This window comes from Mixophyes fleayi, chromosome 3 (genome assembly GCF_038048845.1).
Source record: "Mixophyes fleayi isolate aMixFle1 chromosome 3, aMixFle1.hap1, whole genome shotgun sequence".
Taxonomy (NCBI): Eukaryota; Metazoa; Chordata; class Amphibia; order Anura; family Limnodynastidae; genus Mixophyes; species Mixophyes fleayi.
The window spans coordinates 259812981-259835857 of NC_134404.1; the positions used below are offsets into that span (position 1 = coordinate 259812981).

General features: G+C 38.0%; 1 protein-coding gene across 4 annotated transcripts in view; it reads right to left on the reverse strand.

Annotated features, from left to right (window-relative positions):
- Positions 1–22877, reverse strand: part of SIPA1L2 (signal induced proliferation associated 1 like 2) — a 364597-nt gene that overhangs the window by 248158 nt on the left and 93562 nt on the right. For all 4 annotated transcript variants that reach the window (XM_075203505.1, XM_075203506.1, XM_075203503.1 and 1 more), the window contains 2 exons: positions 8117–8262; positions 4015–5641 (listed from right to left, as the gene is read on the reverse strand). In XM_075203505.1, coding sequence (XP_075059606.1) covers positions 4015–5404 — 1390 coding nt within the window. In that variant the 5' untranslated portion in view covers positions 5405–5641; positions 8117–8262. The remainder of the gene's footprint in view (positions 1–4014; positions 5642–8116; positions 8263–22877) is intronic.

Genomic DNA, 22877 nt, shown 5'->3' on the forward strand with positions numbered 1-22877 from the left:
TGAGACACAAAGAAAACACACCTCTGTCGCTCATACGTCTGTCTCCCTAGGCTGAAAGCTAAGATATCATTCTAAGCTGGCTATGTACATATCACTTCTCTACAGTAAACAAGCTTCAATTAAGTCAAGACTGTAAGGGATGTATAATTTCACCAATATATACACTCTTACATAGCACTAATATTTTGGGGTCTATGTATTAACAAATCACAGTGATACATATTTAAGCACCGCAGAATTGTACCATGCCGGGGCTACTCTGTAAGCCCTGACAAAGTCTCCTCCTAGAGCAAACTGTATCTCCTATTTAACTTGGATCCAGAGAAGGTAACACTATCCAGAGATGGAGTGATCTTTCTACGACATGCAAAGCTATTCAAAGCTTGATGCATTGAAGAACTTTGCAGTCCCCATATTAATCTATGGAGACTGCGTAAAGAAACTTTAAGTGGGTTATGACTACCATTCATACATTTTGCGATTGCCATTTTACAGAGGAAACTGCTGTTATCTCCGTTTTAATGGCTGATCACAGTTTAATGCATAGACCCCTTTAAGTTGTATGTCGTTGTATATTTTACTGAACAAGGGAGATAAGCACAATCAGGGAAATAAAATAAATTACATAAACCCCACCCAAAAGTACTGCTCAGATATGGGAACCACAAAAGGATGATGGGAAGTAAGATTTACAGTGTGATGGTAAATATTGATTTCTATGGTCATATTCAAAACAGTCGTTTCATTACCTAATTATGCACAAAATATGCCATCAAGAAAACCAGTTATTCAATAAATCTATATATTAAGGATTGTTTTAATGAAATTGTCATCACTATACACCATGAATAAAACATCAAATGTCAAAGCAACAGATGCCATTCACTAAAGAAGATCATTAAAAGGTGGAGATAAACGAACCACTGTATGTTTTTGGCATTGTTTACAAAACTATTATTGAGTTTTTATTTGTGGAAATCCAAGCTGGTGCTATGTTTTTGGATTTCAAAAATGTAAATCTGATGAAAAAGGGTAGAAAAAGAATGTAATTTTAAGCAGTTTTTATTCCTAAATTAGTACTTCTATCATTTACAGTCTATTTATAATGACCATCTCACAATTAGGAACATAATGAGCTGCAGCAAGCTGGCTGGCTGAAATGTTACCAATAATTTAAATGGGAGCACTGGATGCAGCGGTGGACTATAATTAAGGCAGATATGAAGAGCTGTAGCACATAAAATAGATTGAATTTCGCCATGGACTAATAGCATGCTTGCCAACTTTTCCTCGTTGGCTTCAGGGAGATCCCGGGGGAGGTGGGTGTGTGGGGACGGGGCTTTTCAAACCGCATCATTTTGGCGGGGCTAAGATGACACAATATTTACGTCATTAAGACCCTCCCCCGCCACTTATCTATTGTGGGGGTGAGAACCGGGAGGTCTCCCAGAAATGCGGGAGTCTCCCGGACATTCCAGGAGAGTAGGCAACTGTGCGTTAAAGAGAAGCAGCTAATGAATCTCTAAAGACAGAACTGTCTTTTACATTTCTGTCTCCATTACTGAAGTCATGTTGTCTTACCGGTCAGTCTTTGATTAAATCTTGGTCTTCATGAAAATGGCAACCTCCATAGGCAACAATACATGGACATAGGACACAATTTCTGAACTGTGTCATCATGCCACAGATGGTGGAGCCAACCACGTCTTGTACTGGCTCAGCAGTAGGGAGAATGCCAGTCTCTTTAGGGAGTGAGGAGGATCACCCTTATTTCAGGGAGTCTCCCTGACATTCAGGGAGAGTTGGCAAGTATGATTAATAGCAGAGCATGAAACTCCTTCTCGGCAGCCATGGTCCTTTTGGCAATGCATGCAGAGGTGGTTGAGTATTGGGGATGGGGCATAATGCCTGTTATTTATTACTTTAAACAGAGTTAGACCTGTAAACAAACAGAGTTCTACCAGTTCATTTTTATGGCATTTCTACATGTACACACACTAGAAACACCTTTGAACGTAATGAGCCATTGAAATGTGTGGGAAAAGCTTTAAAGCTCTACAAAACATTGCTGATAAAATTATGTTTTTTTAAATTGATGATCAGCGCTACAAATGTCATGTATTTGAAAAACAAATACGTTTCAAATATTAGAGTTGGAACAATAAATTCCTGTATTTGTTTTGACAATTACCAGTGATGTTAATCAATTTGAAAAACATGGGAAAATCGAACTTCAGTAGATTCCCTCTTATCCTCTTGCTGTTTCCACACAGTTGTAAAATTGACTGGAAGTCTTGGACTAAAAACTGGGCGGTGTGAATCACTGGTTTGTATGTTTGTGTATAGAATTTTAAAAATACAAAGTTTATCACAATTTGCAGTCTTTGAGCATATAATTGGCCAAATTGCAGCATGAAGAATTTCTGTTTTTTTCATACACCTATACACGGCCTAGGAGCAAATCAACTCTTGAAATGGAGAGAATATATGTAGCTGTTCTATGCTGTGACATCTGCATCGTGGGGCATTCTAGAAATTGCAACGTCTACTCCATCCATATTGTTTCCCCTATTGATGTTTCTCTTACCCCTACATATTGCTAAGAATTATATATTATATATATATATATATATATATATATATATATATATATATATATAACAGTCATCTTGTAGCAGAACTGAGAAAAATCTACCTTTACAATGATGACACATTTATAACATCTGCATTGCTATTTTTATTTAAAAAAAAAATGACATTGTGGGAACCTCATCCTTTTGCTCTGAGAGACCCCTTTGCTCAAAAACCATCTCTGGCTTGCCAAACACTATAATTGTTATTTTACCGTTATTTTACAAAAATTATGTTAGGGCAATAAGACAAAAAAATGTTTTTCCATCATTGTTCCCATAGTGCCTTTCCTGTAATTTGTGCAATCCCAATCATTTGCCCAACAATTTAATTCTCTCATTCTCCAGAGTGCAGAATTACCAAATATATGTATTTATTCAGTGTCTGATATAGATATAGGATCACTATCGCTTAAAAATATTTTTTTTAATCCGTGAACATATGCTGTATCAGCACTTCCTTCAGTGACAGCTGTATTCAAGTACCATCATGTTAGAAGATACTTTATCGCTGCCATTAATGTTTGGCATTTACCTACATCCTGTTAAAATATAGTGCAATATAGTGAACTCTAATAGAACATACATAGATATTTAACAGTTACGAAGTCATTAAAGTATGAAACTATGTTTCCATAATTTTAGTATGTTTAATATATTTTAATAATTACAAAGTAATTGTTTTCCAATGAAAATGTTCCCTTTAAACCTTTTCCCTTTAATAGTTTGTACCTTCACTGGCACTTCAGAATTACATTTGAATAAAATGCCCCTAAATAGTGGCAGTGTATAACGTTTAAATGGTTTTAAAAGGCACTATTAGTAAAACAGAATTGTACATGTCTAAGTTCATTGCCACATGATCGGTAAAGCAGATAACATTGCAAGAGAGGTCATATAATCTATGTTCAAAAAATATTGCATAACAGACAAGTATGTCAATTCATAAGCATATTTTCCTTATTTCATCACGTGTGGCAGCGAAAAAAATGGCATCTAACACTGCTATGGCATTGCTTAATCACACAGCCAAACTTGAAGTGACTGGTCCATATCAAGTACAAACCTGCATACTTTTAATACAATAACTGATCAAGACATGCATGGCAGGCACTTTTAAGGGATTTTGCTATGATTTGCATAAATAAGATCTGTGTTTTAAAATATCTGCTTAGCCAAATACTGAATAAAAAGTACTCATTTTAATACATTGGGCTACATTTGAATATTTTATAATAAATTCCCTTAAACAGCTCCATTTAACTCCAACGGCAAAACACAGTGACATGGGTATATAAGCATATAATAAATCATGACGTTTCTAAGGCATGCCAAGTAAAGATGAAGAAATTGAACAGACAGAGAGCTTTGATTATAAACATACCTTTTCCATAAAAGAACCTCCGATAATAGTATGCTCCAAGGTCGATGTGTTCTATAATGTAGCGCTTGACTTTTTCCCGCTGAATAGGTTGATTTTCCCTTGGCACCTCAAGCACAGAGACACCAGCATTAGTGCAGTGGGAACTGAGAGAATATTCAAAAGAACAACTTTCACCTTCTGGCATTGCCAGTGAGTTTGCCCTTGAAATAGCAATCCTTCTGTCACTTTCACCTCCAATCTCATTTCTGAAGTACGGACAGTTTAAAATAATGTCATTGCTTTTGCCATCCCCTTCATCAGTTTCGTGGCTCTCTTTAGAGAAAAGCTCTTCCTTACATTCCAAAGGAGAGTCACAGCTTCCCAACTGGCCTCCAGCTATTGGTGACTGTGATGCTGCTGATGCTCCTGTGGTTATGTTTTTTCGCTGTGCAATATTAGTCTGTGTTGCCATGACTTCATTAACATTAAACAAAATACTCTGAACATCATAGTGTGCAAAACATTTTTCACATGTCCATAGATGTATACTTCTTTCAAATCGACTATCTTCAAGTTCAAAGGAAAACTTTAATGCATCATGCTCACTTTTTACAGTCCTCAGCTTTCTAAATAAAGAGGGCTCAACTGCGTCAGTTTTTAAGTGTCTTTTAAATAACTTATCTCTCTTCCTTCTAACTAACAAGGCACTATCTATGTAATCCAATCCAGAAATGCTAACAATCTGACCTCTAGAGATTTGTGTTGCAGCATGCAAACTTGGAGAAATAGTGGGATCACAATGAAAAACTTCAGAAAACGTAAATGGCGTCAAATTTTTGTGTTCCATGTTTTCGACCCTATAACCTTTAGGCATTGCAAAAAAGTTCTCTCCAGACAAACCTTGCCTGTCTATTGAAGATGTGCTCCCATATTCCCGATGCAGAGATGCTCCAGTGTTTGGATTAAAAGCGTTTTGGTCAAGTACATCATCTGCATCAATATCACTGATGGTAACATCACTATTGCTCCTTTGCCTTATTGGATGTAGTCCCCTAGGAACTGAGGGGTATAAAATATCTCTAGTGATGTACTTTGACTCTGAAAATTCCATATCAAAAGATTTATTTATATCAGTTTGATTATTTTGTCCATTTGAACTTAATGAAACAACACTCTCAAAACTTATTTGAGCTTGGTGTTTCCAAGCCATTTGGCTGCTCCATTCTGATGTACAATCTTTTCTAGGTGGCCATTCGGAAACTCTAGCTCGTACACCCATCTTGGGCATTGCTGGGGTTCCATTATTCTGTCCTCTAGAATCAACTTTCTCAGAGGCAGTTAGTGTTGTTGATGGACCCATGTTGTTATTTACAGTCTGAAATGTTCTTGCAAAAAAGTCATCTGACTGCATGTTAGAGATTCTTTCGTTTTCAGTGTGATTCCACTGGGTTTATTGCTCTCTTTTTGGTTTGAATCATTCATGTAAAGCGTGAAAATTGCTCACACAAGACTCACTAAGTTTAAATTAAATGGCTGTTCATATGTGTATACACATCTCAGTACCAGCATTCCAAATTGTACTATTGTCCAGAAAAGTTTTAGGACACAGTAGCAGAAAATGTGTTTCTTTTTTTATTTGACGTGGAACCTGTTTGTAAGAAGACAAAAAGAGTAAAATAAGCTGCTTTTCAAGAACACTACACACACAATAGTCTGTTGACTCCTAGTATTTTCAAGATACTTTGAGAGTGTACCCTACGACTCTCATTTGCTCAATGTTTTTTTGCAACCAATTGACATGTTCTAGAATACAGAACAAGCTTTCAGATTCCTCATGCACCATATGTCATTGGGAATCAAACCACACAGCACAGATTTTTTTTTTAAATGCCAATGATGTTGCATGTATAGCACAGCAGCGGGGTGAGGTCCATATAACACCATTCCTACCATTTCAAATTGCTTCTATCAGTAACCTAATTAAATCTACCAGGCAAATTTAGATACTCTTAGGGCCTGAGTCAGTAAGGAAAGTAAAGCATAAAAAAAGAGTAATTTGCACCTGGGCAAAACCATGTTGTATTGGAGGGGGAGGTAAATTGAAAATGTAGGTTTAAATGCAGGTTTATAGTTGCGGTAGGGCATGTCCTAGATCAACTTTAAATTTCATTGTAAAATAAAGCTATCAAGTATTTGTATGCTACATGAAAATACAGCCAGTATCCTTGCATTGTAACATGGTTTGTCCATGAGCAAACTTACTCCTTTTTTTTTTTTGCTTCGCTCTCCTGAATGGCCCTTAGAGAGCATAGCTTGAAAATAACAGCTGCATTTAAAATAAGCAGCATTTTAGCCAGTGGTCTAGAGAGTGGGCTAGATCTAAAAATTATTTGGGAAGGTAATTTTACCTACTTTTTGAAGTCATTGTATGTAATGTATTTGTATCATGACCCCCTCCATGTACAGGCTCTGTAAATATGTTGGTACATTATAAGTAGAGCAGTGGTGGAAGTGGGGGTGTATACGATGGTATGCCATACCGCTGCTTCCCCTACTGCTTTGATTATAAAACTATCACATTCCATTCATTTACATTTTCTATACCGCCACTTCTAAGTTTCCATTTTGACCATTCATTTTATAAAAAAAATATACTTTTTGCACACTTCTAACCTTTAAGCTAGTGTAAGAAAATAGAATAGATACAACATATTTTACAATACTACAAATATAAATATTTAAACTTTGTCAGAATTATATTGCTCATGAAACAATATTTAAAATGGCAAACCATGCACACAGCCATGTACTAAACACATTGGGCCTGATTCGTTAAGGAAAGTAAAGCAAACCAAATGAGTAACTTTGCACCTTGGCAAAACCATGTTGCATTGGAGGGTAAGCTAAATTTAAAATGTGGGGACAGATTTATAGTTGGGGTAGGGGCATGCTATGTCCTAGATCAACTTTAAAAATAAAGCTATCAAGTATGTGTGTGCTACATGAAAAAACAGCCAGTATTTAACTTATGTTTAAAACAAAAAACTAATTTGCAGCCCTTGCATTATAACATGGTTTTGTCCAAGAGAAAACTCCCTCATTTTTTTGCCTTACTTTCTTTAATGAATCAGGCCCATTGTATTTAAATTATGTTTTATGTACATGTATGGAACTTACCATTTAAGATTTTTGAAGCTTCAGCAGGACATACTGGATTAGCACATATCTGGTAAAAACTTGCACATTGCAGGAACCTATAGCAACAAATCATACACTTTCTCTCTTTTCCCTAAGGGTAACTAAATAACGTATCTAGGCCAAGTCAAGCACTTTTTAAAATTTCTTTGCAGAACTGTCTGGAGAAGCAATAACAAAAATACGGGTATAATGCTGCTGGCATATGGATATTACTTATAATTACAATCGATTTTTACAGTTTCTGTTAAAACATCACTTTAAAGATAAATTTCCCTTTTTCCTGCCAACAGTGATGCCAGAGGAGCAGCTGACTAGCAGCATTTGGGGTTAGGCTAACAGAAAGCAGCAACCAGCAAGCAGTGGGAAACAACAGCCAGCACCAACAAAGAATAACAGCCAAAAAGACAAGGAGAAGGAGGTAAAAAAGAATTATGTGTAAATATGTTACTGCAACTATAAGGTGTGGAAATTAAAAATTGACCCAACTACATGTAAAATGGATACCTGTTTTTACTCAGTATAGTATTGAGAACATCATGGCCTCATACACGTGAACTCACGAGGTTGATGTGAGTGAGTTTGGATCCATGCATGCTCAGAAGAGGCTGAGAGGGTTGAGCAGTATCGCTAAGCCTGCCCCTAAATTTGCTTATGGGGCCCGTCAACGTCATGGTTCACGCCTGCTAGTAAAGCTTGTAACTTTGAGCTAGCAAATTCAGCTACTGTTAAATTTAGGTTAACAGAAACTATGAATACTGCCAATACGACCCAAGACAGTCTGTCTAACGTTGTTAAAAATAGAAAAGATAAATGGCGGCCAGTCCCAATTCCTGATCTGAGGGCTTTATGCTGATCTGACAGCACCACTCCACTAACTCTCAAATAGCAATGTGGACAGCAAGCAGAGTTTGCTATTAAAACTTACTTCTTTCTCTGCAGCATAGGACCGTCAACCACGTTCTGCTAAAAGTGCTGGTACCTCTCTGGCCTCATAAGCTTCATTAGCGTCATCCTCACTATTTGGCTCTGCTTCGTCTCAGAGGAGGAGAGACTCCTCAGCCTCAAGAGGACCTGTCACAGAGACAAAATTACAAAACATGTCTGAAATCTCTGAGGGAAAATCTTAAGAACAACATGAAATTAATTATATCTGTCATAAAAGAAGGTCAGAGAGAAACATGGGAGAGAATAGATCATCTTGACAACATAGAGGAGCTAGTAAATTCTCACAGTTATATAGCAGATGTCCGCTATGGATAAAGCTTGCATAAATTAGGGGTGTTTTGTCAAACTAGACGCTTCTCCCCACATCCACCCTGAATATGTTCTTACTGACAGGATTCACAGGCAATCTGAAGGCAACATCCAGGACTTTCACTTTAAGAATTACTTTTTTACATGTATAAGAACTAAATCTCAAGATAGTGTGGGCAAGACAACAAACCCCTAAACCTTATAGCAACCTCTAAATTTATATAAGTTTCTCTCCCAGTATAATTACAAAATGACCTAACTAAAAAAACCTATAGATCAGTATCAGTTTACCCACCCTAAAACCCACCAAATTAGATCAGAAAACACTATACAAAATAAATCTAAGACACAAAAAGCACCTGTACAGTTGTAGATGCTGACCCTAGTCACCATTTTCACTTATTCAATAGTGGTGAGCAGGGCCAGACTGGGACTAAAAATCAGCACTGGCATTTAAAGCACATAGGCCCCGTGCTGTGGGCCCCATGCACTATATTGTTGCACACTGATGCTGACGCAGTGCGCGATGCTGGTGCAGTATAATATGATGTAGTGTGTGTGGGGTGGGGGGGGGTATTTATTTCTCCTAATGACCCTCAACATTGCATTGTTAGCACCCCAATTACATCAATAAATACCATGACAATACATTGTTAGTACCCAAATTACAGCAATAAATAGCCCCACACACACACACTCATACTACATCAATACCCACCCACATTACAGCAACCGGCATCACCCACCCCCCCCTACCACATTACAGCAACCGGCATCACCCCCCACATTACAGCAACCGGCATCACCCCCACATTACAGCAACCGGCAGCACCCCCACATTACAGCAACCGGCATCACCCACCACATTACAGCAACCGGCATCACCCACCACATTACAGCAACCGGCATCACCCACCACATTACAGCAACCGGCATCACCCCCCACATTACAGCAACCGGCATCACCCCCACATTACAGCAACCGGCATCACCCCCCACATTACAGCAACCGGCATCACCCCCACATTACAGCAACCAGCATCACCCCCACATTACAGCAATACCCTCTCATACTTATTAACAATACTAAGCCCCAAACACACTACAACATTGCCACCACCACGCCACCCATACTACAGCAATACCACCAATTATACAGGCGTCACTGTAGGAAAGCAATGTTTTGCTTTTTTCAAATCTCCCACAAAATAGCAACAACAGAATACTTACACACATATAGGTAACAGGTACCCTTTTTCCTCAATTAAATAGTAATGGCAGAAATTTCATGAATCATTCCACATGAAATAAAACTAACATATATCTAAAAAAAAACACATAAATATTGAATGATCATTCGAACCCACACGGCCGCATTAAAAGTATTTCCATCTACATCAAAAAAAAAAAATTATTTTTACTACAGTAACTGGATATGCGTCTTTTCCATTCATTTTAAATAACAGTATATAAATTAAGGGGTATAGAGGAGGTGGTTGATAGATAATTGGATGTGATCTATCAGTTTGATTAGATAGGAAACATTTAGATTATTTACCTGGAAACGTCTACCCCCTTGACTCACAGGCAGGGCCGACAAGAGGAATTTTGGGACCCAGTACAGCAACTTCTTTGGGCTCCCATCATATTCAACAATGAGAGTCTTGCCTTTGGCAGAAGTTCATATTATGCCACAACGTTGTGCCCCCAGTTCATATTATGCCACAACGTAGTGCGCTCAGTTCATATTATGCCAAATCATAGTGCCCCAAGGTCATATTATGCCACATAGTAGTGCCACAAATCATACTATGGCATAGTAGTGCCCTCAAATCATATACAATACAGTAGTGCCCCCAAATCATATTATGCCACAATAGTGCCCCCAAATCATATTTATGCCATAGTAGTGCCCCCAAATCATTAGTAGTGCCCAGACAAAAACTCATTCACAAATAAAAATTGGTACAGCATATCAAATACTGAGAGTGTGAGTCCCAGGAGCAGCTTAATACACCATTTACAATGCAAACAAAAATAGATATATTGACACAATCACAGAAAAAAATTATGACAAGCAGCGTTTTTTCCTCTTAATTAAAGATTTTTGTACAGATAAATATGCAAGAAACATTAGAGCGCAATAATGAGCAATACATAGTGTTTTAAACGTCATTGGATACACAGTAGGGCCCTCAGTTCAAGAAAGGATGGTTAAAAACACATTGCACACGAGAAAATATATGAACTTACCTGATCATGGCATCCTGTGTTCTGTTCTCCTACTGGGCGCGCTGGGGGAGGAGGGATTAGCAACTGTCAGCTCACACAGGCAGTCGGGAGCAGGAACAGAGCGTAGTGGTCGAAGTGGAAGTTTTTTTAACACTTGTCCCCTATGTGCATTCCCATTCTTCATTACTACCTGTGTTTCATGATGGTTGCATCCCTGACATTCCCATTCTTAAGATGTTTCTCCCTTTACACTTTCTTTTACCTATGCCCCTGCACCATCTTCTCCTTTGTCCCTCTCACCTAACCCATCTTCTTCCCTGGCACTCTCACATGTCTTCCTGCACCCTGTACCCACATGGCACTCACACATCTACCTGCACGCCCTTCCCCCTGGCTCTCTCACACCTAACCCCCTGCACCACCTTCTCCCTGGGTTCTCTCACACGTCTTCCTGCACCACCTTCTCCCCTGGCCCTCTCACACGTCTTCCTGCACCCCCTACCCCCTGGTTCTCACCCCTCTCTCTGCACCCCCTTCCCCACTGGCTCTCTCACCTCTCTCCCAGCACCCCCTACCCCGCTGGTTCTCTCACCCCTCTCCCAGCACCCCCTACCCCACTGGTTCTCTCACCCCTCTCCCAGCACCCCCTACCCCGCTGGTTCTCTCACCCCTCTCTCTGCACCCCCTTCCCCCTGGCTCTCTCACCTCTCTCCCAGCACCCCCTACCCCGCTGGCTCTCTCACCCCTCTCCCAGCACCCCCTACCCCGCTGGCTCTATAACCCCTCTCCCAGCACCCCCTACCCCGCTGGCTCTCTCACCTCTCTCCCAGCACCCCCTACCTCGCTGGTTCTCTCAACCCTCTCTCTGCACCCCCTTCCCCCTGGATCTCTCAACCCTCTCTCTGCATCCCCCCTTCCCCCTGGATCTCTCACCCCTCTCCCAGCACCCTGTAGGCTCTCTCACCCTTTTCCCAGCATCCCCTACCTCGCTGGCTCGCTCACCCCTCTCCCTGCATCCTCTACCTCCTGGCTCTCTCACACTCAATACCCCCCCCTGTGAAAATCGCGGCACTAGGTCCCCTTGTAGTGGGGCCCATTATTGCCTTGGGGCCCAATGCACTGCACCTGCTACACCAATGGTAGTTCCACCACTGATCTCACATATTCCAATAAAACTGAAACCAATAAGACATAATACATTCTTTTTATTCAAATCATTTCCCAGAAACTTTCCCAAAATCTTCATACTGTTACCAATATAGCAGTATTGTGAGGGCACATCATTACTTTAGTTTCACACATTCAAAATAAAAAATGCAGACCTCACTTTTCAAACAGCTTCATGACCTAGAGCACTCGTATAAGGAAATTCCTCCAAATGTTTCTCAAGCCAGTGAAAAAAAAAACCACAAACTACCCCCTTGTAAAAGCTAGATCTTGCCCTGTGCAGACTGAAATGATAACTCTATGTAAAGGCAGGTGTTTTGTTAGCCCAACACTTAAGACATAATGTGGTCCAAATTTGAACTCCATTAAAGCAATAAGGGCAAAGTTATCAACATTTCAGGCATAATTCATTTGCCAGTTAAAACGTAAACAAAGATATGTTTATCGATACACTGACTTGAGAAGATTAATGACTTTTTGCCAAAACTCTCCCTACTTCACTTAATTGACCATAATAAATATATCCTTCATTGCTCACAACAACTAATCTCTTACAACACAATAAAGTGCTTGGTTGGGATGGACTATCAAACACATATTGCAAAGAATTCGGTCACCTTCAAACACTTTACTTACTTAGTATATATAATCACTTGGTGGAGCAGCTACTAAATTCCTCCATCCCCACTACAATATCGGGCTTATTGATCTTCAAAGTCCACAAAGATGAAAAATAGCTATTCAGAGAATTAACACTTAAACACCAATTTAAAGGTCTATAAAAGATTACTTGTCCTTAAGTTAAACCTGCCATTACCATCAATATTCTGCCATAATGACTTTGCCAGAGGCAGACAGGGAACTGACAACACAAGGTATTTTGTGATTCTAACTTAAGTCTCATAAACAACAGGCCTTCTCTGTGCCTAACCATGAATGCAGAGAAGGCCTTTCGCAGAATTTACTGGCTTTATCTTTGGAAATATTTAAAAATTGATTTTGTTTCATTGCACAGAATGGCATGGCTCTTTTCACCATATTATATTTCATAATGTTAAGGAGCTCTTTTCCCAAGGGAAGAGCATTCAATGAAAAATCATACCATTGGCTTGTCAATTACTTGACAAAACTCCAATTCAGTTTGTACCCAACATACAATTTATTTTAGACGGTTTTGAGGAAATATCGCTATATAAGCTCAAGCTGCTTTCCTGCCCAAAATGTAATCAATCCTGTGGGCCAAATCAAGGTGCACTATACATTTGCTGACAGTTAAGAAGTATGAAGAATTATCTAAATAGATGCCCAGTCACTAATATATAATCCTGGTGACTATGTATGCAGTAAGTATGTTTATATGCATGAAACAATGCCTATAAAATCAGTATAGCCAAGCACTAACCAATATTATGCAAGATTAAATGACATAATTAGTGCAAAGGCGTCTGCGGCTCTGAGAATTCATATGTTTAGGTTGTAACCCATTTGGAGGTGACATGTCTTCCTTGTCCCTCAGAGATGGTAATAATTGTTTACCAAGTAAAGGCAACTAATGAACTAATTCTAAGCAATAACAGAAACAATATTAGACAATGACAGACAATGTATGACAATGCATTAGAGTATCTCGAAACACAGGGGAGATTTAGTTAAAAGTTTGATATCTGTAAGAATCAGGAGAGTTCAAATCAGCTTATGTTGTTGATCCTTTGGTCAAAGTGGCACCCTGTTGCACATATGGTGGACAGAGTCTAGGGTAAGGCACTACTGGACAAAACTCCATGATCTAATTATAATCATCCAAGTCACTACATCCCCTCTCTATTCTCTTTAGCCCACATCCATACAGAACACACTGCAACCCAAATACTCATATGGCACATCCTAATCACAGCTAAATGTCAAATAATTGGAAACATGCAGACACACTTTCTCTATCCTCTAAAATCAATAGCATCTGTTCAACTTACCATATTGAATACATAATGGCCATACTACATAACACACCTAACAGCTTTAAAGGTACTTGACTTCACTGGAGTGATTTCTATGAGGCTGAACCCCATTAAGCAAAATCAAAATATTTTTCCCTGCTGATATAAACTCAAAGCAAGGTGCTATCCTGTCCCCCAACAGATCCCCCTCAAGGAAGGATACGTATTGTTCAGCCTTGCTATGAATCGATCTATAGCTTAATAGGCAAGATTCTTAATTAAGACCCAGTGGATTGCTATAAAAATTGCTCCCTCATACATTGTATGACTCATTGTAACAAATATTTCTGTTGTAACAAATATTTGTATACTGTTCCCCTTTCTACTCCCCCCACCCCAAGACCCCTTGATTGTACTTCCTGTTTCCTCCCATTTTTACTCCTCCACCTAAAATTGCTTATTGTTAAAAAAAAATACAATAAACAGTTAATGAAAAGAAAAAAATATCAATCAATATATTCATCCTACATTGCCTAGGATTGGCAATTCATTCCTTTATAATTATTATGTACTTAAATAAATTTGGAACGAAAGTAATATGATGTAATACAAAATGTTTAACTTAATTTCATCACACTCAGTCCTATAATATGTAAGAAAGAAAAGGCCTTTGCCAAGACCCTTAGTTTGCAGCTGCAGGAAAAGCGATTGTTATGGTTAGGCAGCATGAAAGGCCCAGGGTATGAGTGCAATTTTGAGTGCTTTATCTCTTCACATAAATAAGCAGTGGACAGTTGCTTTTAGTTTTGAAATTCTGCATATTTATAATTAAAGCTGCCTGTCCTAGGGGGATCAAGTTAGCCATAGGGATTACAACTGTGACATAATCTACTCTACCTCCACTCCTTTGGAGAAAGCTACCAACTGCTAATGAAATCTGTTAATTAGCACATGAAAGAGAAGGAAAGGCATCAGTCATCTGCTCCTATGCTTCCTTGAAGAGAGAGAAAAAAACACATGCTTGAGATGCAAAAACACTGCAATGTGAATGTCCTTGAATTAATTAAAATGACTTCTATAAGCTTACTGCCGCACTATAATTCACCTGCCCTGTTGCATTATATCAACAGGACAAAAATAAATAAATAAAAAACTCCACAAACAATACAAATAATTTAAACCACGGTATACCTATCAAAAATCGACATATCTATCTATATATCAACCTATCTATCTATATATGAACGTATATATATTTATATCCAAAAATATGGTTTCAAATGTGGTAAAATACATTATTTATGTCTATTCTACGGAGTATTTCTTTACACTTTTTCTTAACTTGAGCTCCTCTACCTTTCTTGTGTGTCAAAGTAGCAGTAGAGTTAGTGAGAAAAAGATGCCTCTTATGCAGAAGACCAATAGGAGTGGATGGGGAGTCTATTACGGGCACTTTTTTCTATGCTTTTTGTCTGTTTTGTGTTTTTCTAGAATTGCTTGCTTTATGAGTGCACTTGTATTTTTTTTATTTTCATTTCCACAAATACAAATTAAGAACCGAGAATTAAATTAATGAGGACAGCAAACACAACACAAAACTAAGTCAGGCCACTGTTTTAAACATTGGATTTAGTATAGTATAATGGAAAAAAGAAGCGCTTTCCTTATGAGTGCAATAGGGGCTGCCTGCATTACAACATGTTCACCATAGATGTCATATGTTGTGAAGCTAGAGATTAGTAGCTAATATCCAAACTACTAAGATTATAATTCATAGAGTATCTTACATATGTGTCTCTGGCGCCACACAATGCATTCAAAAAATGACTTGCGAACTTCCGGTATTTACGATCCTAAGTGATACAAACACTTTCAACAGCTTATATTTAAAATATACAACTGTCAGTGGTATTTCCCGTAGTTATATATTTACGCCACTTGTATTGCCACTTCTCGTTTAGTGTAACTGTCGTGTTACATGTCCCGTATTTTCGGTTATTTAGCACGGTGTCCATAATGTAAAAATCTCCTATGAAGGGGATGATCAATTAAGTATAGGATTGTTTCCCATTCACTCCAACGCGTTTCACCTTTGCAGGCTTCCTCACTTAGGATCGTAAATACCGGAAGTTCGCAAGTTGGAACGCATATGCGTTCCAACATACCAGGAAGTAAAAACACTGCAAATATCTTCAGCTTGTCTGTGCCGGAAGATAACTAAACAAAACGAAAGAAACTGTCCGGACGCATGGATATTTGTATGCACCTATAAAGTTTGGAATTCCATCACACTAACTACTACAGGATACGTGAGTACTCACGCTACGGAGTTTTGTTTTTTTTTATGTTTTTTTTTTATATATTTTAATTTTTGGAACATTGCAATTGACTTTTAAATCGACACACATTATTTTTTCAAGAATTTCTTGTCTATAATTTTTAATGAATTCATAGTTATGAATAAATGTTCAAATGGTGGTTATACCATTATGAATATATCTCATTTTTAGAATAAACAATAATTGAATACACCTATATATATTTTCCTTGATTTATGGTCATTTTTTGAATGCATTGTGTGGCGCCAGAGACATATATGTAAGATACTCTATTGGATTTAGTATGAAATTAAAAAGGTAACATTATGATGAGTCCAAGATTCTGAAAGTGTATAATGCACAATATACTACTTAATGTGATAAAAAAAAACATAGAAAAACAGAGCGCATGTGTACATGGCCTTTCATTGATTTGTGCTACAAGGACTTAAGGGGAATTTAGTAAAGGGCAACATGCAGAAATCACCATGTAAATGGTGATATTGGAATGAATGACAGAAGAATGAATAGATTTTATTATTTTTAAAGTCTGCAGTGCCCCCCTCCCCCCTCAATTGGTAACCAGTAGCAGGCTAGGACACACTAGAACAGTCCCACTATAATAGGAAAACCACCAGCGTGAGATCCGCCTTTTCATAGTGGGGACCAGGTCTGGCTTGGTCAGCACACTAGCAGCTTGTGATTGGCTGAGTGGCTATTGACTGCATGGGTCAATTGAGGACAATGCATTTTACTAAATAGGTTATGTAGGGAGCAGTTACATTTGTCTCATTATTTTGCTTTTTTTTATCACTAATTGTGAAAGGTGATTCTCATTGGAATATTTAAAAAAAAAAAGATTTCCTGTTTATTTTTAACTTTTAAAGCTATTATGGAACTACATGTTTCACAGAGACCACTTGCAGCCAGGGGCATGCTGTTGTAAGTAGTAGCAGAAGTTCCAGAATGCAGAAACAGTCAACGGCTACCAGGGTTTGCTTGGACATGTAATGTCACAATAGCTGAAAACAACGGGGTCCCTATTTTTTACAATTACTATTGCTTAGCCACACGGGGCTGCTTTTCTGTATAATTAGGGGCCTACTTGCTAATTTTTTGTGGACCCCCTTTCAGAGGCTGCAGCCACGTGCTTACTATACTGGAGATGGTTAACACTTTTGCAGGGAGACCCCACACTAGCTATTTTAGTTGCAAGCACAATTTAAGAAAATGTATTTATACACCTGAGCTTCTTCAAATTAACAGTAATGGCCTTAATGCATTATGGATGGGCTACTGCATAGGCCACTGAAATAACAGTAAAAAATGGCAAGGCTTTTAAAAAAAACACTAATACCCAATTTCAAATTGCTCAAAGTCACCACAGTACACCTGATTTAGGAATAAAATAGCTATTTACCACAAAAGAGAGTTTGACCAATTAATGATTTTATTATGGTGATTTTGAGCAATTTGAATATGATGAAACAAAATGGTATTTTAGCAGATTTCCTCTTCAGATTTTTGTTTACATAAAAAGTTGCATTTTATGGCTCTGAACTATCATACAGAAATGAAGATAGACATGCTACACCAAATAAACCAAGAGTTCACAGCCTCTAGCAATAGCCCTGAGTGTTCTGGGCTGGTGATGCTTGTTGCAGCCAGTATGTGGCTATCTGCACTCTATGTAAAATATGACACCTTGTTGGTATGGGCGCTTAAGCAACATATTTAATAAGGTTCTTTAACATCATAGCAACACAGGAAATATATAAGACACCCCAATAACAAAATTAATACCTAGTGAATCCTGTAAATAACTAATAGGAATATTTATCAACATACTTCTAAAAATCATAAAATAAGGCTAGGCACACACTACAGGATTTTCAGACAATTATTGGCAAACACCCGATAAATGACCCTTTGGCCCGATATCGCATTAGTGTGTATACTTACACGATGACATAGTGTCGTTCCAAAATACCAATCGTCGTTTCATTTGCTTGGTCATACTTTTTAAAAATCTCGTTTCAACCGTCTTCCGATCCTGCAGTATGTATGCACTCACGATTGCAATCTCCATAGAGTTTACAGAGTCAAGATCTTTTCAGGTGATGGTTATAACAGTTATGACAGTTGAAGAGCACAGATTTAAGGGTAAATATTTTAAAACATCTATAGTGTGTACGCATGAATCAGTATGCTGATCAAGACTTTTTTTTTTCTTCAGTCGTTAGTAAAACCGTTGTAGATAACATGTTGGTTGGAAAATTCTGTAGTGTGTACATAGCCTAAGGGGTATATTTACTAAACTGCGGGTTAAAAAAAGTGGAGATGATGCCTATAGCAACCAATCAGATTCTATCTGTCATTTTGTAGAATGTACTAAATAAATGATAACTAGAATCTGATTGGTTGCTAGGGGCAACATCTCCACTTTTTCAAACCCGCAGATTACAAAATTTAGCCCTAAATCTAATCCCTCTGATCTGATGGGCCAGCTGACCGCCTGTTTCCTACACTGATTTACAGCATACTTCATAGCTCCCCCTTAGAGATACTGAGGGAAGTATGAAAAGAAGAGCTGGTGCTTTGCGAGGTGTTACTCTGTTAATTCTGGATACTCCAGGATATTTTGGGACAATAAGCAATTATGCTTTATTGCCAGATTTTCAAGAGTGCAGAGTAAATTATTACACAATGAAAAAAAGAAATTCCTCATCCCATGTACTAAAAAAATATACTTTTTATACAAAATATTAACATCAGATAAAAATACAAGGTTGAAAACAGATGAATAAGCCAACCATCCACAGCAAAGAGTTTCTAATAGGTTGATGCCTAACTGTAAAGACTTGTTCAGACATGATCTTTCTGAGAATTTTCTTACAATATATTTCAGGTGGATCACATTGTGAGAAAACTGCTCTAAAGATACTGCAGTAAGTAACAGTATGCATCTGCTGTTCACACAGAAGACAATGTAAACCATAGTGAAAGTAACCACAGTGATAACCATAGAATGGGAAGGTAACAAATGAATACCCACCACATCTGATTGGAGACAATACATCTAGAAAGTAAGGCTATGTACACACTGGCCCGATGATTGCACGAAAAACCTCCAATCAGCTGATATCCGACCGTTTGGTCAGATATCGAGTGAGTGTGCATAGTGACAAGATGATCTAAAGTCGTCCTAAAGTGCCAATCATCGTTTCATTTGGTTGGTCGTACTGTTTAATATTTTCAGACCGATCAAGTATTGTATATGCACTCATGCTCATGATCTCTATAGAGTTTACAGAGTTGCGTTCTTTTCAGCCAAAGCTATCTGTGAATGTCTCGGTGAATAAATGTAGAGAGTGCTGTAGAAGGAATAATTCATTTGTTCATTCTGAGACAGAATGTTTCGTTTCAGAGTAACAGAAGCTAACAAAATTCATTAGTACATGTGTAAAGCTATAACAAGGCGTTTTAGTTAGTGTGACCATGTGACAAGAATGAATGAATGAATATTGTGCTGTCATTCTCTGAAGACTAGCGGACCAGATGAAGAACCAGATGAAGAGCACAGATTTGAAGGTAAATCAGGTCAGTGTGTATGCATGAGTCTACCTTCAGTAGTAGGTACAATCGTTTGAGATAACACATTGGTTGGAAAACTCTTCAGTGTGTACCTAGCCTAAGCTTTCATGGGCAGGGTCCTCTCTTATGTTTGTCTACCTCATATCCCTGATATGAATTAGGCTAGGTATACACTACAGAAATTTTCTCCTGATGTGTTATCTATAACAATTTTACCAACGACTGATAAAAAAAAAAAAGTCCCAATCAGCATTCCAATTCATGTGTACACACTATACAATTTGTACAAGATTTACCTTCAGATCTGTGCTCTTCATCTGTCATAACCATCGGCTGAAAAATTCATGACTCTGTAAACTCTATGGAAATCCTGATTGTCAGTGCATACACACTGCAGAATTGCTTAAAGAGATTTTCAGCTCACTTTGAAAATCTCGATCAATGATTTCATGTGCTTTGGAGCAATAATCGTTTATCCTTCCAGGGTACACAATACTGTGATATTGGGTCAATCAGTTGCTTATCATCTGATAATCTGCCCAATAATCTTCTGAAAACACTGTAGTGTGTACCTAGCCTTGTACTGTGCTAACTGTAAATCTTAGCTCATCACTATCCATGTCTGTGTTATGGTGTTTAATTGTATTCATGTGTCTGTTATTATGCTTATTATATTCATATACATTATATCTGTACATGTCCGATGCTATGGAATCTCTTGCACCCTAAAGCTGGGTACACACTACACAGTTTTCATCCAATAATCGGCTCAATCAGCCGACATACGACCACTCGTTCAAAAGTTGGGTCAGTGTGTGCAGTGACACGATGGTCAAAAGTCTGCCCAAATGGACGATTGTCGCCTCATTTGGTTGGTTGTACCGTTTAATATTTTCATTCCAATCTCGTTTCCGTTGTGTAGTGTGTATAAACTTCTGACTGATCCACAACAGTGAGTACGAAATTACAGTCATTGCTCACGACAACATGACTGTAAAAAGTCGCTAAAGGGACGTAAGCTCTTCCCTTTATTGTCCTAAACAAGGCTAATGTGTATGCAGTCCATGGACCGTGCGATCGGAACATCAATCGCATGTAAAAGTATCGGCATAAAAAGTTGGTGGAAAATTCTGTAGTGTGTACCTAGCTTATGACTGATTGGCCCGATAATCTGCTGAAACCACTGTAGTGTGTATATAGCCTAATAATCCAATAGTTTCAATCACCAGATTAAGAAAACAAAACAAAAAGAATACTGGATATTACATAAATATATAGTTTAAACCAATGCTTGAACAAATAAAAATATATATTTTTCGAAGATGTAATTTAAATAGTAATCTTATAAAAATAATATTTCAAAAATATATGGATAATAATAGCAATTACAATGACCCATTTTTATCCACCCAAAACAATTGTCATGTTCTATTATCCTTACAGCACAATAGCCAACTTCTGTGAATAGTATTTTCCTTCCTGCATTTCAGAATATATCCTGTAAATGACTTAAGCCATTCAACATGAAAGGAATTTTACAGAAAGTAGAAAAAAACTTCTAACCCCCTTTAGTTAAAACCAAAAATAAAAAAAATGATCATTTACATTATCTGTCATTATAAAATAAAAATATAACCTGTTTGCTCAGTTTTTTCCTTATCATAAGTGTTACATACTTCCCAATATTTACCATAGCATGGCTGCTAAAACAACAGTAAACATAATAGTGGACGGGAAGGGGTCGCTTCAGACCTAAGAAACAACAAATTTAGAAACATAGGAACAGGAGTGAGAAGGGTGATGGATGTAAATTACACTGGATAAAGGGTAATGTAAAGGCAATGACCAACGTCACCTATAAGTTAATGTTCAAATAATGCTTCCTTCCATTTCTTAGATTTTCCAGGGCCAACTGATCAATCAAACTGCAAAATATTCTTGTTCCTAAAGGGTTGCTGCTGCCACAATTCTCTCAAAAGGTCAAAGATACCTTGAGGCTTCCTGCAATGTAACAACTCAAAGCTTTTGACACATCATTGATAGCAGAGGAAAAAGTTTTCCATGTTTTAAATAAATCTTCCAAACACTGCCATTAATGTATGATTAACCCGGACAACTAGACTGTCAGTCTATGAATGGTAGACTGACATGCTAAATGTACTTTCAGTAGCCTCTTGATCCCTTTTTACTAGAATAGACCTAAACTTAAAAAAATTCTAACAATTTGTTGAACACTTGTTCTTTTGCAGTTCATAGTGAAACACCTCTGGGGATCTGGTAGCGCAATCTACCAACCACTAATATGAAATTAAAAGCCTTACAGGAGGGTTCTAGCGGGACCTCTATGTTTTACCCTATTTTCTCCAAAGAAACATGACTATAGCAAGGAGACTAAGCGGAGTCGTATGCTGAGGGCTGTCATTTGTCAATTCAGCCACCTTAGCAAAAATGGGCTATTATTTCGCCAATGGTTATAGATGAGAAGAGGTTGTTTATGCTTGTACTTCTTATACAAAATAAAATTATACAAAGGCACCTGGACTGCTCTACACCAGATACTGATTGACCATTCACCACAACCACAATTTCCAATTATTTATACAAAACTTTGAGCCACTATGAGATCTAAGGGGACAAAATGATGGGTTAACACAACTATATTAATGTCAGATAACTCCACATCATAATTATTAGCTTGTGGTTCAGCATCTTCCCCCATTAGAACCTCTCATAAGACCCAGTACATGTGATACTTCCACCTCAGTTTACAGGTGGTGGGGATTTTCCCCCTGAACAAGAAAAGTTTGTAAGAAAAAGGAGATTGGTCTCTGAGATATTAAGCCTTTCCCACACACATGGTAGAAAAGTCCAGCAAACCAATACCAGAGTTTACCACCTCTTTGACCACTTTCTCCTGAATTAGGACAAGTACCTATAATTGATATGGCACAGTTATAAGAGAGGCAGTGGTAAATGTTACCACAAGAGGTGGTGTCCATCTGTGGACAGCTGGCTTCAGAATGTACCTGTACTTCACAATTCAAACAGCAGGTGAAGGAGGCAGCATGGCTCTTTGCTTCTATAGAGACACCTTTGGCTGCAGTAACAGACTACTACTCCCTCTTTGTTGCATGTTTCTCTCTATGGGACCATGATGGGTCAATAAAATCAGGGATTGTGCCCTGGA